Genomic DNA, 18112 nt, shown 5'->3' with positions numbered 1-18112 from the left:
ATGTTATACCATAGTTTTGTATGCTCCCTGTAATATAAGGCAGGTTAAATGTATTAACCATTACAGCGTCCCTTGTCTGATTTGCTGTCAGATTTCTATAAATACGAATAAGGGACTGGCAGGGAGAGACCGGGTAGATTCTGAGCTTGTTTTATTCAGATAAAACATTTTGCTCAAATTAGCAATTACTGAAAGTGGCTTTTCAGTAGCCTGATAAATCTGATATCTTCAGTTAAAAAATTTAGGGATACTAGGATACCCATCCAAAAAAGGCCATTATAGTTGGCATTAATTAGCAGTTGAAGAAGACAGGGCAAAGATGGATTAGACCAGAGAATTAATTTGGTTGATGGCTTTTTCAGAACAAGGCTGAGGTTCACTGGCTAGTTATGTGCAGGAAAGTTGGCACTCATCTGGGTTGTCAAAATATAGCCTACTACTAAAGAAGGCTTCAAAGTCCAGTAAGCAGAATCTTAGGTTCTGTGCCTGCCTCTACCGTTGTGAAGTCATGGCCCCTTTTAAGTCAGGGATGTGCCAGGATGTCACTTAAAATGTCATGACTGGGCAAAATTACTTTGTTTTTCTATTCCTCAGTTTCTCCCTCTGTAAAATGTTTCAGCATCTGACTGAGTTGCCTGCATAAACTCATACCTCTCTGAACTAGGTGCCACCATACCCTAACTTTCTGTCCTCTCCAAAATGATGATGTTTCCACTTTGGTACAGTGCTTTGAGTTTTACAGGAAAAAATGTTACATATTCCAACCTTTACTATCTTGATGAGTTTAATAAATGTTTTGAAATTTAAGGAGGAAATATACATGTTTGAGCTTGTTCACTTCTGTCTTTGAAAGAGCTCTTGCACCAGTTCTTCACAGAACGTGTATATTCCTGAAGAATTAGGAATTTGGTCCTCACCACTGTCACAGTATAGCCAAATTCTGAAATCTAACTCAGCTCTTAAAGCAAACTCAGTCAGAGTACTATCTGGGGAAGGACTGAGTAAAAAATAGGAAAAGCATTCACAATTTGTCCATTTGTCTGAACCAGAATAAAAGGTGGTAGGCTAAAGTGAAATGAATTTGGCCTGTGTACTTTAATAGAACTTCTATTTTAAAATACAATTTGAACAAGGAATTTTGGATCATAAAAGTTATGTTCCATGCCAAACAACACAAACTAAGTAAAACACAGAGGTGTTTCACTCCCAATTTGCCCTTTTAAGGTCAGAAAATAGGAAATTGTCGCACATGCTGTCTGTTGTATACATTAAGGAGAGCTGTCATGAAGTGATTATTTTGCAAATGTTTCACGTGCTTCCAAACAATATATTAAAACATTTCCCTCTTAGTCGCTGCCTACACAAAATAGCATGTTCCCTGTGTCAAGAAAATGCTGTCATTCCTCGCAGTGTACACAGTCTATAAAAACGTTTGACTAATTGGACATTTTCCTGAAACCATCTAATATTAATAGCTTTCGTCCTTTTGTTTCATTGCTGTGGCGCTTATTGTTCCATGTGCTATTGTTGGACAAAGTTGGTAGCTTGTTCTTAGCAGTTGTACAGCACTAAGATCATTAAAAAATTCCTTACAAGGCTGATGTGCAATTTCCCCATTAAAAAGTTTATGGAAAAGGGAAATGTGTTATAACAAGCGTATAATACAACACAATTGTCATGCAGATAACCAAGAGGACATGATGTGCAGGCAGGATTTGGACTATAAGCATTGAATAGTGCTCCCAAAAACTGAACTCACAGCAGAAAGAAGAAATATTCTTGTGGGGGAGGCATGAAGGCTCTTCAAAAGGGTCAAAGATCTAATTTGCATTCTGGCCTGCTTTCTTAAAGCAAAAACTAAATGTTAATACAGAAAGGGAATGCCATGTCAAACACTACACAAGTCCTTTGTCTTAACAGCCAGAGTTTCCTTTTTCCTCTAATTATGTTTTTGCCTGAATGACCCTTATTTTAGATTACACATCTCTAGGGAACATATTAGGAAAATGTAGGTATTTGAACAGGGAAAAAATCGTGAGAATGCCGAATTTTGCTCTCTCTGCTATATAGAATGAGCTAATGTTGGGATTTTTATTTTTAATGAAAAATATATTTGCATTAATATTTCACTTGGTGAAGTCTGTTTTATTTTTATTTTTTATGGGGTACATTGAAAAGAAGCTGTACAAATGCAAGTTTTAGCCAGGCATTGAAAACTGTTTAATTTTATTTCTAATAAAGCTTATTCTGTTCTTTTACAGACATTGATGAGTGCGAGACACCTGGAATATGCATGAACGGGCGCTGTGTGAACACTGATGGGTCTTTCAGATGTGAATGCTTCCCTGGGCTTGCAGTGGGACTAGATGGACGTGTGTGTGTTGGTAAGACAAGCTTATTGTGAGGCGAGTTGCAGTTAACTAGGCTAAGGCATTCGATCTGGAATGATAGACTCTTTGTAGTTTGAACATACCACTTGGAGGTAGAGGGGGGGATGCTCCCATGCAAACGGATACATTTTTCTATGACATTAGCTATGATAGTTCATTTTGCTCCATTTCCTTTCTCTCCCATTTTTTTCTCTTTTAAAACAAACAAATCATATTCTTAGCTGATGTAAATTCTCATAGCTGTGTTGAAGTCAATGGAGCTACATCAGTTTTCATCATTTGATAATCTGGCCTCATGATTTTAAAACAGTCACACAAACCTGTTAATAATATACAGCAGGCACAAGCACCCATTTCGTTTTCATGTTTTGTATACCTTTTCCATTTCTTAGTGTTCCTATGTACCTCCCATTTGCACATTGTGGTTTTCCCTTTTTCAAGAGAAATTCTTTGTATATAACAAGAGGTTTTTTGGTTTTGTCATTACACTCATGAGTAACATTTTCATGTAAGCAAATGTCTTCTATAGCAACATATTAGTCTTTTTAAAGCAAGACATAAAATCTTTTCCGGTTACTAAAAATCTATCTCTTTGCCCGACCTAGAACAATTGCAGTATAATTAAATCATCATTATGCCCTTTTATAAATCCATGGTGCAGCCACACCTTGAATACTGTGTTCACTTCTGGTCCCTGCACTTCAACTAAAGAAGGTAAAGAGAAGGGAAACAAGGATTAGTGGTATGGATGGGCTTCCATATGAGAGATTAAAGAGACTAGGCCTGTTCAGTTCAGAAAAGAGAGGGGATACGATAATGGTGTACATATTATTAAAGGATGAAGAGAAAGTAAATAGAGATTTACTGTCTCTCACTATCTAAGAACTAGGGATCACAAAATGAAACTAGCAACGTGAAGTTTTTTTTCACACAGTGTGCAGTTAAAGTATGGAACTCATTGCCTCCAGATGTTGTGGAAAACTGACGGATTCAAAAAGGGATTGGACAAATTCTTGGAGGATAGGGGCATCAATAGCTATTGAGCACAGGAGTTAGATATACAGCCTCTGAATTAGAACTTTCTCGACCTTAAATACTGGAGGCTGCAAGTGAGAGAGGAACAGTAGAAGAAACGCTATTCATACCCAGTTCACTCTCCCTGTTAGCATCCACTCTGTGCTACTAAGACAGGATGCTTGACTAGATGGACCTATGGTCTGACCCAGTAAATGGCAGTCCTTATGTTCTTAATCCATTGTAAAATACTTCAGAGTCTGTTGCACTGATTTAACATATTCATGTGTAATCCCCAATCTGGAAAAGACATGCTTCATTTTATACATAGAAGTAGTCTTCTTGGCTTGTTTATTTGTGTTTGCTGAATCCTTGTCTGACCTTTTTTCTAGTTAGTATTAGAAATTATTTGACCATCTCTGTCAGGGTTTTTTGTGTCTTTTACCTGAAATTACGACTTTAAAACAAAGGTTTTAGTGTTTTTGGTTTTCTCTTACGGGTTTTTTTCTTACCAGAAAGTACTGTGGAAACTATGGAGTTGAGTTCATAGCCGAACACTCCTTCCCGATCCTCATATTATACAGTATACCAACTCACTTGACTTAATCCAGTGCTGAATTTGGCCCACTATGAATAAGGAACAAACCATGAACTTTGGAAAACAAACACGCAATTTGATACAAAATGAGTCCCACCTATGCACTTAAGAACAAAACAGAATATTCCAAAATAACATGGTTTAGGCAGGATTATCTTTTCCAGTAAGGAAAAAATTGTTTTGGAATCCAGGCATCAGCTATGGGTCCCTGATTCTTTGGCTACTGTTATGAATCCAGGCCACCTGAAGATTTTTTGAGATACCCAGGTGAAATAAGTCAGGGAAATGAAAGATTATGTTGCTAAATTGCCCATATATTCAGTTTTCAAAAAAATATTTTGATAGGCTGTCTTTCTTATGGTCCTGTTCAGTAATATGTCTCAAGCTTTGACATTCAGCATTTGAAATCTAGTACTATATCTATTTATGGTATTTTATTGTGCCTACAATAGGATTATGTTGGATTTTTTTGGTATTTAGATACACATATGCGAAGCACATGTTATGGTGAATACAAGAGAGGCCAATGTGTAAGAGCACTGACCGGTGCTGTTACTAAATCAGAATGCTGTTGTGCCAGCACTGACTATGCCTTTGGAGAACCCTGCCAGCCTTGTCCTGCCCAAAATTCAGGTAGTGTAACATTTGATAAGTAGCAACCTACACTTTTTGTTGAGATTTATAACAGTTCTGAAAGCATTGTATAAAAAACAAAGTCTCTTACATATCCTAAATCTTTGTAATCTCAGGTGCATACCACACAGGTGGCTGCGCTTTTGGAAAAGTCTTCTATTCTGCATGTATGTGAAAGGAAGGAGTGACCATTTTTAAAGAGTAATGTTTAACACCAAGAATTTGGCCCATAGTAGCTGCATGAATTAGGACAGATTTTCAAGCAACAGTTTTCATTTTGGTGGACTTCATTAATTGTAGGCATAACTTTGATCTCAAATTATTTATGGACACAGTTTAGATCATATAAATGTTTAGATATTAAATGCACCTGGCATTTAGATATTTGACTATCTAAATTACCTAAAGTGTGTCCACAAATAACTGCGGGGTCAAAATCATGCCTTCAGATTTTGCACAAAGAAATGGAAGGTCAATTAAGACTGGGTGAAAATATTTTATCCTTTCATCAGATTCCTCTAAAATTGTTTATTTTACCTGGATCATAATGGTGCATTGACAACCTTGTAGTCTTCCTCATTGTGTGCACTGCTGCTGGGAAAGCACTTTTTGAAGGAATGCAGTGCTGGCATAGCTCTGCTGTCGGAGCCAATAAGTAAGACAGTGGCTCATGAGTGATACTTGCATGGAGCCAGTTGGCAGAATTGGGCTCCTAGTTCATCCATTGGTTCCCTTCATGTCTATGAAATTATGATTGTAATCAAAAAAATGTTCTGGATGATGCATAGCATGGAAATAGCTTTGGAGGGAAGGAGTGTGTCTTTGTTTTAATTGGCAACTTCATGAAAAGGGCTAGAGACATGTAACCAGTTGAAACAAATCAGGTTAATTTACCTGATGTATGATCTTCAACACACACTTGCTGGTCACTATTTTGCAGTGGGTCTCGTTAGCTAGAATAGCAACAAAACATTAGAACTTTATCAGAGCATGAAAAAGCCTTTCCAGCAGCAGCTGTTGGAATCAGTATGCTCTCTTCTTACTGCCCAAAACAGTCAATAACTATTGTAAGTATAGGACACAATGCCATGAACTTCTGTTTTATATTTGAATTAATTTAACAGAGCACTGAGATGTTTTTCCAAGCTGTTTTGCCTACCTTTTCTACTGTTAAAGATGCCAACTCAGAAAGAAAGAGTACATAGAACATCTTCAGTTTTGAGTGGAGGAGAGGAGGGAATTGTTCAGGGAAAAAAATGTAGCAAGAACTGAAGAACTTTTGAAAGTAGGAGGTTGTCTCTGGCTGTAGCTCAGATAATTTGCTCAGAAGCTCTTCACACATTGACCCAAAAGGATGCTTATGAGACGGACTTCCTTATAAAAATGAATGAGAGGCTCAATTTTCTGTGAGTTCCCACAGAATTATTCTGCATGTCTATATTCTAGTTAAATGCCCATGTCACCATTATGGCCTGGATTTGTGGAAAAATGTGCCCAGACCTGTCTGGCTAAATTGCACATGGAATTTGAATGATCCAGCTAAAATAGCTTCATGTTTTAAAGTTTTAGAGTAATGACATTTTTAGCATGATGGACAGTTGTATTACTACAAGGAGATAATGAACCTGCTTTTGTAAGATGATTTTTAAAGAACTTAACCTAAAAAGAATCAGAGTAAATATTTTAAATATTTTTCAGCTGAATACCAGGCTTTGTGCAGCAGTGGACCAGGCCTGACTGCAACAGGAGCTGGTAAGAATGCATGACATGGTTATGACCAAAGACATTCAGGCTACAAATGTGGGAGATGGTGTGTGAATGTGATGCTGTACTACTACACTCTGGAGAGAAGGACACTGGGAAATAGTATGCTTTTTTTCATCCTGTTCAAAGAAATGTGCCTAGGTTTAACTCAAGAGAGCATACCATTTCAGCAATATGACAGCCTAAGTGTAAGCGCTCACTCTTATCAGGCTTTTTTATGCAGTTTTTGGAAAAAGAAGATTTGTAAAAGATTATTATTATAATAGAGAACACAACCCTGGATCTATACTGAGTTAGCAAGCCATGATGTGCTAATGGCCTGCTTTCTTACTTAGCTATTTTTATCTCAGTCACAAAGGATGGTGGGAAGATAAGTAGTAGTGCCACACTGATGGTGAACTTAATTACAAAAGTTTGAACAGGCCTGGTGACACCAACCACTGCTAAAATATCTTATGCCTTGTTGAAAATAGGGAGAATGTGTTGAGATAAAAACTTGCTTATCCAACCTAGATTCAGATCAGGTTGTAAATTGCTCTTCAGTTAACTGCCTTGAGAAAAAAAAGTCATCATTTTGAGTACCATATCTATGATGTGAAAGACCAACTGTGAAAAAATGATGAAAATAGTCTTTAAGCTGTTGAATTGCTCTCTAATGATCCCTCTTACTCCCAGGTTATCCCGCATTAGACAGTTGGCACATGCCATGTTCTGGAGTAAAATAAGAAACAAAGTGTCTTCAGCTGTTCATAATTCACAGTGACTTCATTTTAATAGTGTCATAATTCATCAGGATTGACCAGAGTTTAGTTGGTTCTTGCACTTCCCTTCGAAGTGTTAAAAATGCTAGAGCCAGATCTTGCAAAGCCTTTCATCTGTAACCAGTGTTCACAGCTGAGCCTACTGAGGCTGCTTTCAGCTGAAAGCAGGAAGTGCATTAGTGTTCTGCTGGAAAAAATCAATAAAAACTATTTAAGCACAGGCCTACTGGAAAGTTATAATAATCACAGAAACTCAGTGATTATTAGCACTGAATGTTTTTAGGTGTGAGATCCTCATTCCCCCAGTCCTCATGTAAGGATTCTCAAGAAATCTCCAGCTTGTGTCTGCCATTGCAGGATTCACAGACACCTTTGGGTTAGTGCTGGAATTTAGCCACCATAATGGGGATGCTCTTCATTCTTCAGGGGTAGTGTTTTCACAGGAGTTACTAACTGAAAATTCATCATGGGAAAAATTGTGGAAACTTGCTATTAAAAAGAATGATCTTGTCTAGTTCAGTGAATGTGATATTCCAAAAGAAAAACACTGATTGTTAACTTTCTGCATCTGTGTAGATATTAATGAATGTTTGGATCTTGCACTCTGCCCCAATGGAGAATGTGAGAATCTGCACGGAACATACAAATGCAGATGTAATCTTGGATATGAAGTGGATTCAAGTGGAAAAAATTGCCTGGGTATGAAATATCTCATTTTCCCTATTAAAAGTTCCATATTAAATTTTGATGTTTGTCTTTCTCTCTGAGGTAAGGAAGAGAAACTTCAGAAATCAAAATTTAATATTTTGGATGTGCTGTTGTTTATTCTTAATCCTTCTGTCTTCATTTCTGGGCTCTTTAATGGTCTTCCTGTCCTCCAACATGTTTCATATCCTAGATCATTTGCCTACTAGTTATAGTATCATTTATCTCCTCCCCAACTCATCTGTGACCTTTCTAGCTGCTCCCCAAGCCCACCCAGTTATTAGGCCAGTGCATATTCATGCTTCATCACAGCTGTTTCCTATTCCTTTCTAATGCTCCCTTTGCTCCTGTCTCTCAACTTTTTCTGGACTCCTGTGAAGTATCCCAGAGATTTTGCTTTACTCAAATCTCCCTGTCTTTTCTAACACTTCCGTAGTTCCCATCTGCTGCTCTGACCCTCTCTGTCTTCCCAACTTCTCTCAACACATTTTGAGGTTTGTCTGACGCATCCAAATATTCCCGGCTGGTCTTTGCATCTTCCTAATGTTCACCTGTCATTCATGGCCCTTTGCCATCTTCTTGCAGCTTTTCTCCAGTGACCAAAATTTATCCAAAGGTCTCCTTAAGAGGTCTTGCAATTTGGTTTCCCAGAAATCATGTCCACACTAGTATTTTCACTCAGATTTTTCACCACTGCTGCAAGTGTAGGATGGAAGCTGACATCTTTAACCACTTTTAGTCTCACTTAGATGTGATATGGTGATTTAGCAGCAGCCCATTTGAACTTGTGCTTATCACAGTTTCTGCCACCAGTGGCATTGCTTCATTGGTAATGTGAACAGTGAGAAATTTTGAAGAAAATTTCTAGTAGAATAAACAGAACAACAGAATGCAGGTAAGGGATCAACAACATTTGAAAGGGTTTTCAAATTTTTCCAATTTGAAAACAGTAAGTATTCAGTTTTCTCTAGAAGGTGTATGCATCATTTAAATGAATGAATCTGTTATTGTTACCTTTATTTTTATGCCAGTCATCATTAGTAATGGTAAAAGGATATTTCATTATTATACTTTATAATACTACTGTAACTTTATTTGGAGTGGGCATTTTTACCTGAAATAAATTCAGAGGCCTTGCTTCTAAAATTAGAAAGAAATATCCAACATTTTTCAAAGGTTTTGAAAGACATATCTGTCTCTTTCTCCCTCTCCCTCTCTTTTACCCTACTTCCTCTATCCCCCACCACACACAAATACACACACATAAAGATCAGTCATAATGAAATGTGGCTTCTTGGAAAGGGCTCTTGTCAAGGGTGTCTTTTTTCTCTTAATTTTCATTGCAGACATTGATGAATGTGCATCGAACCTACTGCTTTGTGACAATGGGCAATGCAGAAATACCCCTGGAAGTTTCACCTGCACCTGTCCCAAAGGATTTATTTACAAGCCTGATCAAAAAACATGTGAAGGTAATTGATAACACCCCATTACATTCAAGCTATTTTAATTTCAGTTTAAAACTTTTCACCATGTTACTGGAGTCTGTTTAGCTTGTATCATATACAGTGTTATTTGTTAGCAGCTGATATAAATTCCAGTTGAGGCAAAGCAGAATGGTTGCATTTAATCTTGAAGCTTAAAACGTACTTAGTTTATATTCAGTCAACCAAAGCTTAAAGTCTAGTGAAATTTCCAATCCAAATGAGACACAGATTTACTCTAGAGTCATTTACTGAGAACGGTAGGGAGATTGGCGAGATATTATACTTTTGTTTATGAATATTAAAAATACTGTATTAAGAAAAAATATGTAAGTTTTTATATTCTGACAAAAAATCAGGGATAGGACTTTAAATTTTGCCATGCAGATGGATTTATATAAGAAAACTTCTCATACTATTTATTTAATCATTAGCTATGTGAAAAGAAAGTGATATCAACAGTTCATGGTTTTATAAATTGTCTTAAGGAAATCTCAGGTATTGCCAGGCATGTCTGAAACACTGAAGAAGACAAAGAATGTGAAGTCTAGAAATAAAAGGGAAACAATGGATGTGAGGCTAGGCTACCACATAAAGAGTTAGCCACCTTGCAGCTCTCAAGGCTACCACATACAAGAGTTAGAAACCTGGTGGAAAAAACACTTCCACTTGATGTGAACTAACATTTCCTCAGTTGCTGCTGCCAGGGCCACTGTGCCAGTGTTTTTGGCAATAGTGGGGAAGTGCTAGTATAGATAAAGTACAATTGTTTTGTAAAAGACTGTATATGTGGGTTTGTGTGAAGAATAAAAAGTCTTAATTTTAAATCCATTTGAGTCGCTGGCTAAATGTATGGCCAAATCACTTGACCAGCTTAACTGGAAAACCAGACAACAGCTGGATCTCCCTAGAAAACAAGGTTCTGTAGCAGTACTGGGCATTCCTGTAATTCTAGGAAACCATACTAGGGAGATGTGTTAGTACATCTTTTGGCCATGTATTTGACCAGTCCTCTATGAAGAGCTCCATAGCTGAAAAACAGAATAGCGAGAATATCTTGTCACATGGCAAGATACCTTTTACTTTTAACCAAACTGAAGGAGGCTTTCTGAAGTCTTGCTAGCAGCTACTGCCACTAATGAGAGTGTTCTTCTTCTAGATATTGATGAATGCGAGTCTAACCCATGTGTTAATGGAGTATGCAAAAATACACTTAGCTCTTTTGCTTGTGAATGTTCCCCTGAAAGTACTTTGGATACAACAAGAACCATCTGCATAGGTATTTATTCATTTAAACATTATATGTTCATCGGTTGAAAATTTCCAGTGACATACAAATACTGTATACTGAGTCCAGAAAGCATTTAAAAATAACTTGGACAGATAAGTTCAGTAGAAAATGTTAAGAAAATATTTCTTTTCGCCATTACTGTGGGTACGTAAAAAATTACTTTAGCTGTTGGGTGGGAACACAATGTGCTTTCATTTCAGATTTGAGAGAGAGGTGAGAGATTTTGTAACAAGCATATAGGCACATAAGCCATCTCTTCAAAATGATGCTTGTCTGATACAAGGCGCACCTTCTTATGAAAACTTAATCTTGAGAAAGGGCTGGGTTTGAACTTGAGGTGTAGTCTAAACAGCAGTGGTGTGTCAGTTGGACCACCCCAAGAATAATCCTGAATGACACTATGGCTCTGTGAGTGAAATATGTGGTCCTGGGAGATGGTAATATACTGCTGATATATAATGGCAATAAATTACTACTTCTCCCACTTAAACTGTCTTACTACTCTGAGCAGCAAGCAGCAGGGGAATGAGAACTCTCCCAGTGCTAAGCATTTTGCATGGTGATATCCTGTTTTTTTCCCCTCAACAGAAACTGTTAAAGGCACCTGCTGGCAGAGTATAGTGGATGGGAGATGTGAAATAAATATCAATGGAGCAACTCTCAAATCCCAGTGCTGTTCTTCACTGGGTGCTGCTTGGGGTAGCCCATGTACACCCTGTGAACGAGGTAAGACCATTGATTTATTCTCATGTATCATCATAACTGACAGGACGAGGACCTTATGAGACCATATCAGTACATCCGCTTCCTATTTTTATCTGAAGGACTAATTGCTTTGGCATTTCAGTCATTTGGATTAAATCCACAAAAAGGACAATTGTTTAGATTTTTAAAACTATCCAGCACTTGTTTTACTCACTGGATGTCTCATACAAACCTAGTGAACCATCTTAGCCACATCACATCGGGTAGCAGGCATGGTCTTAATTTCTAATACCCAATATTAGCCCCATACAAATTTTATTTAGTGGAGGTGTGATCAGTGGGGCTGGGAGGAGGTAATTTTGCCACTGGCTGTATCTTGCTTGCCCTTTAACCTATCACAATACAAAATAAATTGCAAGTGGTCAGTGAAAAGCTTTTCTAGCAAAGATCACCAGTTCTCAGGACTTTTGCAAATTCCATCCAATTGTGTTTTGAACAAAGCCAGTGACACTTCCATAGCAGCAAAATCATAGGTCAAATGACATTAGCTAGTGCGTTACAGTTATTGTTTTCTTAGTTGGCATGGAAAAGGAACATGATAAAAGTTTAGAATTTAGTGCTATATATACATTTCTGTATTTTGATCTTATGGTAAATATATTTTGAAATTAGATTTATAGCAATTGACCACACCTATAATCTGTCATTTGGTATATCTTGTATCACTACTGCATTTGTCAAAATTAATGATACTGGAAACTTAACACTGGCTGGGCACATCTACATGAGACATTTATGGTGATGCCTAATTAGGTCCCCAGTAAAGTTTCAATGTCTACACGTACAGCCCTGTTAGGTTGCAGGAAATTTAGTAAGTCCTCCTCAGGGTAGAATTTGCAAATACAAGTGCTATGCTGTGGTGGCACTCTTTAGACCCTGCTAGCTAGCCCCACAGTAGAGCATCCTCATGCCTCAGCCAGTCCTTCCACAGCACATTGAGCCAGGTTAGAGCAGCCCCGGGTGACAACCCCTGCTCTGACCCAGCTCAACGTGCTGCGGTCCCAGCTGCACATAGAGACCAGGGAACAATAGGCTCCATCATAATATGTACTGAAGCTTATTTTTTCACCTTAATTTCACATGTAAATGTGCCCACTATATACAAACATTAATTTTCTACCAGGAGAATCCCCATTCTGTACATGTCTGTACATGTTCAAGTTCTTTCTCCAGGACCAAAAATGGCAGTTGCGGGAGAAAAACAAGCCAGCTCAAACCAGGTAGAAGTCCTCCTGGGAGAGTTTCTTTTGGGGAGGAGGAGGAGGGAATGTATGTTTGTACACTTCAGAGACCAGGAGGATTGGAACCAGGGGAAAGATTCCTGTGCCTTCCCAAGACTGAGGTCACCCTGGTCTCCATCTGCTTCCATAAACCAGGAGGAGAAAGGAAGAGCAGCCACCATCTGCTCCCCACTGGCTCGTCATATGCTGAGGTCTCCAGTGTGAGAAGCAGGCAGGCACCTTTGCCCTCTCCCCTTGCTCAGGCACTGGAAGCTGAGTGGAGGCAGCAGTGCCACAAGCCCTCTGCCCAGTCCTCATACCAGAGTCCCCAGAGTTAGAAGCAGCTGGGAACTTTGCCCTGTTGCTCCCTTTCTTCCCCAGACAGGTTCAGAAAGGGAGAAAAGCAGCAGTCACCACTCCCTTTCTCTTCCCCCAACCTGCTCCCCACGCTTTCCTCAGATGGGATCACCATAGTCTCTGGAAGGCACAGGAAGCAGGGGAGAGGGTGTGGCTGCAGGCTGAATGCCTGCACTGCTCCATCTCCAAGAAATTCATTCCCACTGGTGGAAATTTCTGATAAATCAAGTTAGCCACTAAGGACTCAGTGGCTGCAATGGCTGTGACTTCAGAACAATAATAATTTAATATAATTAAGTTGCTATGAATGGCATTGGAGTTATTTAACCCACTGTTAATTTGTTTGTGTAACTTGGATACATTAGAACTGAGAGAGGATGTAAGCAGGTATGTGGATGCATTCTATTGTTTAGTTAGTTATTCCGTTATATGCTTTTATTACCTGACAAAACACTTCCTATAAAGTTCAGATTTCACATCTTCTTTTTAGCTAATTAAAATAGGTCACCGCAGCAAACTCTGGATTATGGTATTGTAAACAGTTCACATTTTATTTGTTTTGTTATAGACCCAATCTGCCCAAAAGGACATTCAAGAATAAGGGGAACATTGTGTGAAGGTATTTATTGTTGCTTTGAAACACTAATCACATTCTGATTTTTAAAAAAAGTTGGTGTTTTGGTTTAGTACTGTCAATTTACCATGGTAAGAATCCCAAGTCAAATTCTTTGTTGACGTCATGAGAATTACACTAAGTTTGTTCTCACTGGTTTTAGAATGCGTTCTTGAAGTCCAGTGGAGTAGACCATTGTCATTCAGTTTAACTCTGATCTCACTCTTTTTATGATATAAGCTGTAGTACTGTATGGAGCTGGCTCTGCTTTATCAAACAGTTGCCATTTATTGTTCAGCAATTCACTACGTCAAAAATGTATGAAAATGCATCCATAATTACAGAACTGTAGCATTATGACATAACAGTTGGATATAATCATTTTAACCTTTCATGAATGCATAAGAATATGTTATAATTTTTAAAAAGAGAGAAATGAAAATATATAAATAATATACTTCTCTTTTGTTACCATTTGTAAGGTTAGGCTTCACATTTTGCACTGTGTAAAATTGGATGTAATTCAAAGCATAAGTGTTTCTTGTTGTGCATGGAATTGGTGTCAGACCACGCTAAAATGCTAATTAAAGAAAGAGCTGCTTTTTAAAATATGTTTTTTGTTGTGATGTGTGAGTTGGTCACATTACACAATGAGAAGCTATAACCCCAAATCTCTCTTTCTTTCTCTGTTTGGGTTGATTTGGACCCCTGCCAAAGCACGGTATATTCCCATATATGCATCATCTCAGCATCTCAAACTGTTGTAGGTCATCATGACTGACACAATCTGACATGACACTGCAGTTAAAATATTTTAAAAAACAAATGATTCCCAGATGTGGCTTCTATAAAGAAGCACTCTTTTTTCTTTAACAAAAAGAAAAGCAAACAAAGAGGAACACCCCCACACACATTCTTTGCTTTCCAAATCTGACTGAATACCTTGGCACATCAGTACTGCAGACCCAGTGTACGTAACTTATCTGACCTCAGCCACACTTTCTGGACTGTGTAATTGAAAGAAAAGGGCAAAAAATGGTGGCCCCACCTATATCTATCCACCAGGAAAGGCGTAGGACATTTTCAACACTGTAAGGATTCTAAGATGTAGATGCAATATTTGCAGCATTTCCTGTAACAGTACTTCAGTTTATAACCATTACATGCTTTAATCCTTCTCAGGCCAATGGGCCATGGGAGCCCCAATTTTCTTAAACTAGTTATACATCCTCTTTGTGTGTTGAAGTAGCATTTTAGGCTTCTATGAATTTAAGCACTTACCAGAACAAAGAACTCAAGGACAAGCTCCAAGAAATTTACTAGGGTATTGGGGAAGGGGTCAAATGATAATGTCTACTTCCCAAAAGGTGACATTCAGCCTTCCCCTCCAAGACTGAAAACTAAAACAGGCTTTTCAGGGAAATAACATGAGTGAATCTGGCAATCGCCTCTAGTCTATGGGTAAGCCATGGACCTGTGAAGAGGCTCCATAACGGTATCTCTTCCCACCTGACCCCTCTCCACCAAAACACACCTACACAAACTGGAGGAATTTTATTCCATATGCCTAACAAATCTGAGCTACTATCTCCTCGTATCTGTCCTCAGTCGTGGGATGCAGCTACGTTGTTCAAGAAACATTCTGTTTTAACAACCTGTTTCCACTCCTTAAACTTTTCATACTCAACCTTGGACTGTAATATAATTTCTGAGACAAATTTCAATAAAAATGCTTAAGTGCTATTATATGAAACATTTGCCTTTTTCAGCAAGGCCAGTGTCTTGATACTGCTAATAATTTATTTGTATTCAATCACCTTCAGCTGGTTGAGTTTATCTTCCTAATCATACAACACAGTGCCAAGTTTACTGCTTAAAAATACATTCAGGATATGTTTATGTAAACAAGATAAAATATAAGCTTCCTATGGATATATTGAGGAACTTATTAAAGGGCATAGGGTCAGATTCTTACTGTTTAGGTGCTGAAAGATGCTGAGATGCATATTGGGTTTTCACATATTTACATCCTTAATGAGTGCATATACACAAGCTATTAATGCAGCTCAATAAACTTCAGTTCAATTTGTGCCAGAGTCAGCTGTTCCCGGGCCCAGTGACTTCATGTGCCACCAGGGTAGAGGAGCTTCAGGCTGGCAGCGGGCTTACGGGTCAGCCCTGGGCTCCAGGTGGCAGCTTTGAGCAGTGGAGGGGCTGGCTGTGGCATGATAGTGTCAAAACTGTGGAGCCATGTGGCTGACCCCTCGCAAGCCTGCTGCCAGCCTGGTGCTGGTCTGCCTGGCTCAAGCTGCTGAGGTCCCAGTCACCATCCACACATGCTTTTCTGCACAGTAAAGGACTCTGCTGTAACATAGTACTGTCCCTGACAATACTGTCTTATGTTTTAATTAATTAATTTACTCCTCCCTAGTATTGGCACACGTGTAGATGGTGATGCTTTACTGAAGAGCTAATTAGTCAACTCCTCAGTAAAGAGCTTGTGTGTATGCACCCAATGAGAAGCAGGCACCTCAGTGCTTTTGAAAATCTCAGTAGGCAGTTGTCCGCATCTGTCAGCACCTCAATACTTCTAAAAAATCTGGCAAACAATGAATGTGCAATGGAGCATCTTTGTCAGTTACCTAATTTTGTATTTATGACCCAGTTTTCAATAGGCACATCAGCTACACAATAACAATGCTTAATACCTTTAATCATTTGCAGTTTGCTGTAATTAATTAGTTTTGTCTGACTTGCTTAGCAAAACCCAAGAATTTGGAGTTTTGCCAAACTCTGGAAGCTGCTGATATTTTGTGTGACCTGCCCTAAAACACAAATGTTGGAACCATCATATTCCTGTAATTTATGTATGTTCTTTGTTTTAATGATTTTTTTTAAACAGATGTCAATGAATGTGAGGTGTTTCCTGGAGTATGTACCAATGGGCAGTGTGTCAATACCGTGGGATCCTTTGTTTGTCAGTGCCCCTATGGAATGACTTTAGATGCTTCTGGACGGATGTGTCATGGTAGGTATTGAGCTGTTACAGTTCTTTTAATGTTGTTGGGGAGGTAGGGGAAGGCCAACCAAATCTCTATATGACAAACAAAGATTTGCAGCCCCCACTTGTGAAAAGGAAAATAAAATTTATTCAGGGCAGTTTTAAAAATGGGTCAGTAATGGGAGGCAAAGCCATTCAATTTTAAATTGCCAGTTCAAATATAGTTCAGTTGCAAAAGCATTTTACCATTTGGTGACCATGTAAAATGCCACAGAAGCATTGACCCAAATCCTAGTAGAGAGATGGTATCTTAACACCTATCAGCAAACCTGATGCAACTTGACATCTTTTATTGGCAGCCTCAACTTGAGACTAATAATGTTTGTCTTTAAAGATAGTCCTTCCAAGCCAGGGTTAATGTACGTCTCAGTTTGATGAGGCCTATAAAGCTGCTGTATATCTATGCAGCATTTGTTTGTGGCATACAGCAGAATATATTGATTTTAAGTACTGCTTATCTTCCATTCAGAGAATATTTACCAATTTTAATAATAAATGCTTAACCTTTTAATACTGAATGACAAAAGCATAGGTTGTAGCAGAGCTACAACCCCCTCCCTAATCCAAAATCAATCTTAAATGCTAGACCATATTAGGTTTATTTAATCTGGAAGTATTAATTCCAAAATTTAGAGCCACTAGTCCGGGGGAAAGAGCTATACATAATCTCTGTGCATCCTGCCCAGGCAAGGCTTTCTGAGAAGGAGTTTTTGAGAAACAATACCTCTGCTGCTCATTAAATTCGCATTCACTTGCTCCCTCCCCCACTCCCTTCCCTCTCAATTTTCCATCAAATCACTGTTTAACTACCCAACAGACATTCGTTTGGAAAGCTGCTACCTAAAGCATGAAGATGAACAATGTACATTGCAAGTACCAGGCCGGCACCGAATGGATGCTTGCTGCTGTTCTGTGGGTGCGGCATGGGGCTCTGAATGTGAGGAATGCCCCTTAAAGGGAACACCTGAATATTCTGCTCTTTGTCCAAGAGGACCTGGGTTTTCTACTAGAGTAGAAATAAATGGAAAGCCATTCTCCAAAGGTATGTAAGGTACTTTAAAATAACTTTTAAACCACTAGCAACAAATACTGTTGGTTTTACTCAGTTTTTACTCTTCCTTTACTTTGGATAAACTCCTATGGCTTTGGAAATTTCAGTGGGTGTTAAGAATCTCCACTTCAGGTACTTTGGTGGATCCTGTTGCATTTCATAAGAATTAAGGCCAGAAGGGACATTTGATTTGACCTGATTTTCTGTATGTCACAAACCATAACAAACTCAAAGACTCTGTTTTACATAAAATATTGCAGCCCTTTAAAAAGCAAGATGTGTGCCACATGCATGGAACAGAGCAGAAATGAGTACCACCAGTGGAGTATTAATGGGACTTCCACAGCGACGTTCAAACATATTCCACAATGACCGCTTCTAGCTTAAGTTACCTGTGTAGATTAA

At 38.5% G+C, this 18112-nt stretch overlaps 1 protein-coding gene across 2 annotated transcripts in view; it reads left to right on the top strand.

Annotated features, from left to right (window-relative positions):
- FBN1 (fibrillin 1) overlaps positions 1-18112 on the top strand; it is a 204211-nt gene that overhangs the window by 97757 nt on the left and 88342 nt on the right. For both annotated transcript variants that reach the window (XM_019533627.1, XM_019533626.1), the window contains 10 exons: positions 2262-2384; positions 4483-4635; positions 6334-6387; positions 7737-7859; positions 9212-9337; positions 10509-10628; positions 11229-11366; positions 13551-13601; positions 16498-16623; positions 17474-17698. In XM_019533627.1, the coding sequence (XP_019389172.1) occupies positions 2262-2384; positions 4483-4635; positions 6334-6387; positions 7737-7859; positions 9212-9337; positions 10509-10628; positions 11229-11366; positions 13551-13601; positions 16498-16623; positions 17474-17698 (1239 nt within the window). The remainder of the gene's footprint in view (positions 1-2261; positions 2385-4482; positions 4636-6333; positions 6388-7736; positions 7860-9211; positions 9338-10508; positions 10629-11228; positions 11367-13550; positions 13602-16497; positions 16624-17473; positions 17699-18112) is intronic.

This window comes from Crocodylus porosus, unplaced genomic scaffold (assembly GCF_001723895.1).
Source record: "Crocodylus porosus isolate Cpor-Errol unplaced genomic scaffold, CroPor_comp1, whole genome shotgun sequence".
Taxonomy (NCBI): domain Eukaryota; kingdom Metazoa; phylum Chordata; order Crocodylia; family Crocodylidae; genus Crocodylus; species Crocodylus porosus.
The sequence above is the reverse complement of the archived record's forward strand: the minus strand, read 5'-3'. Positions and strand labels throughout refer to the sequence as shown.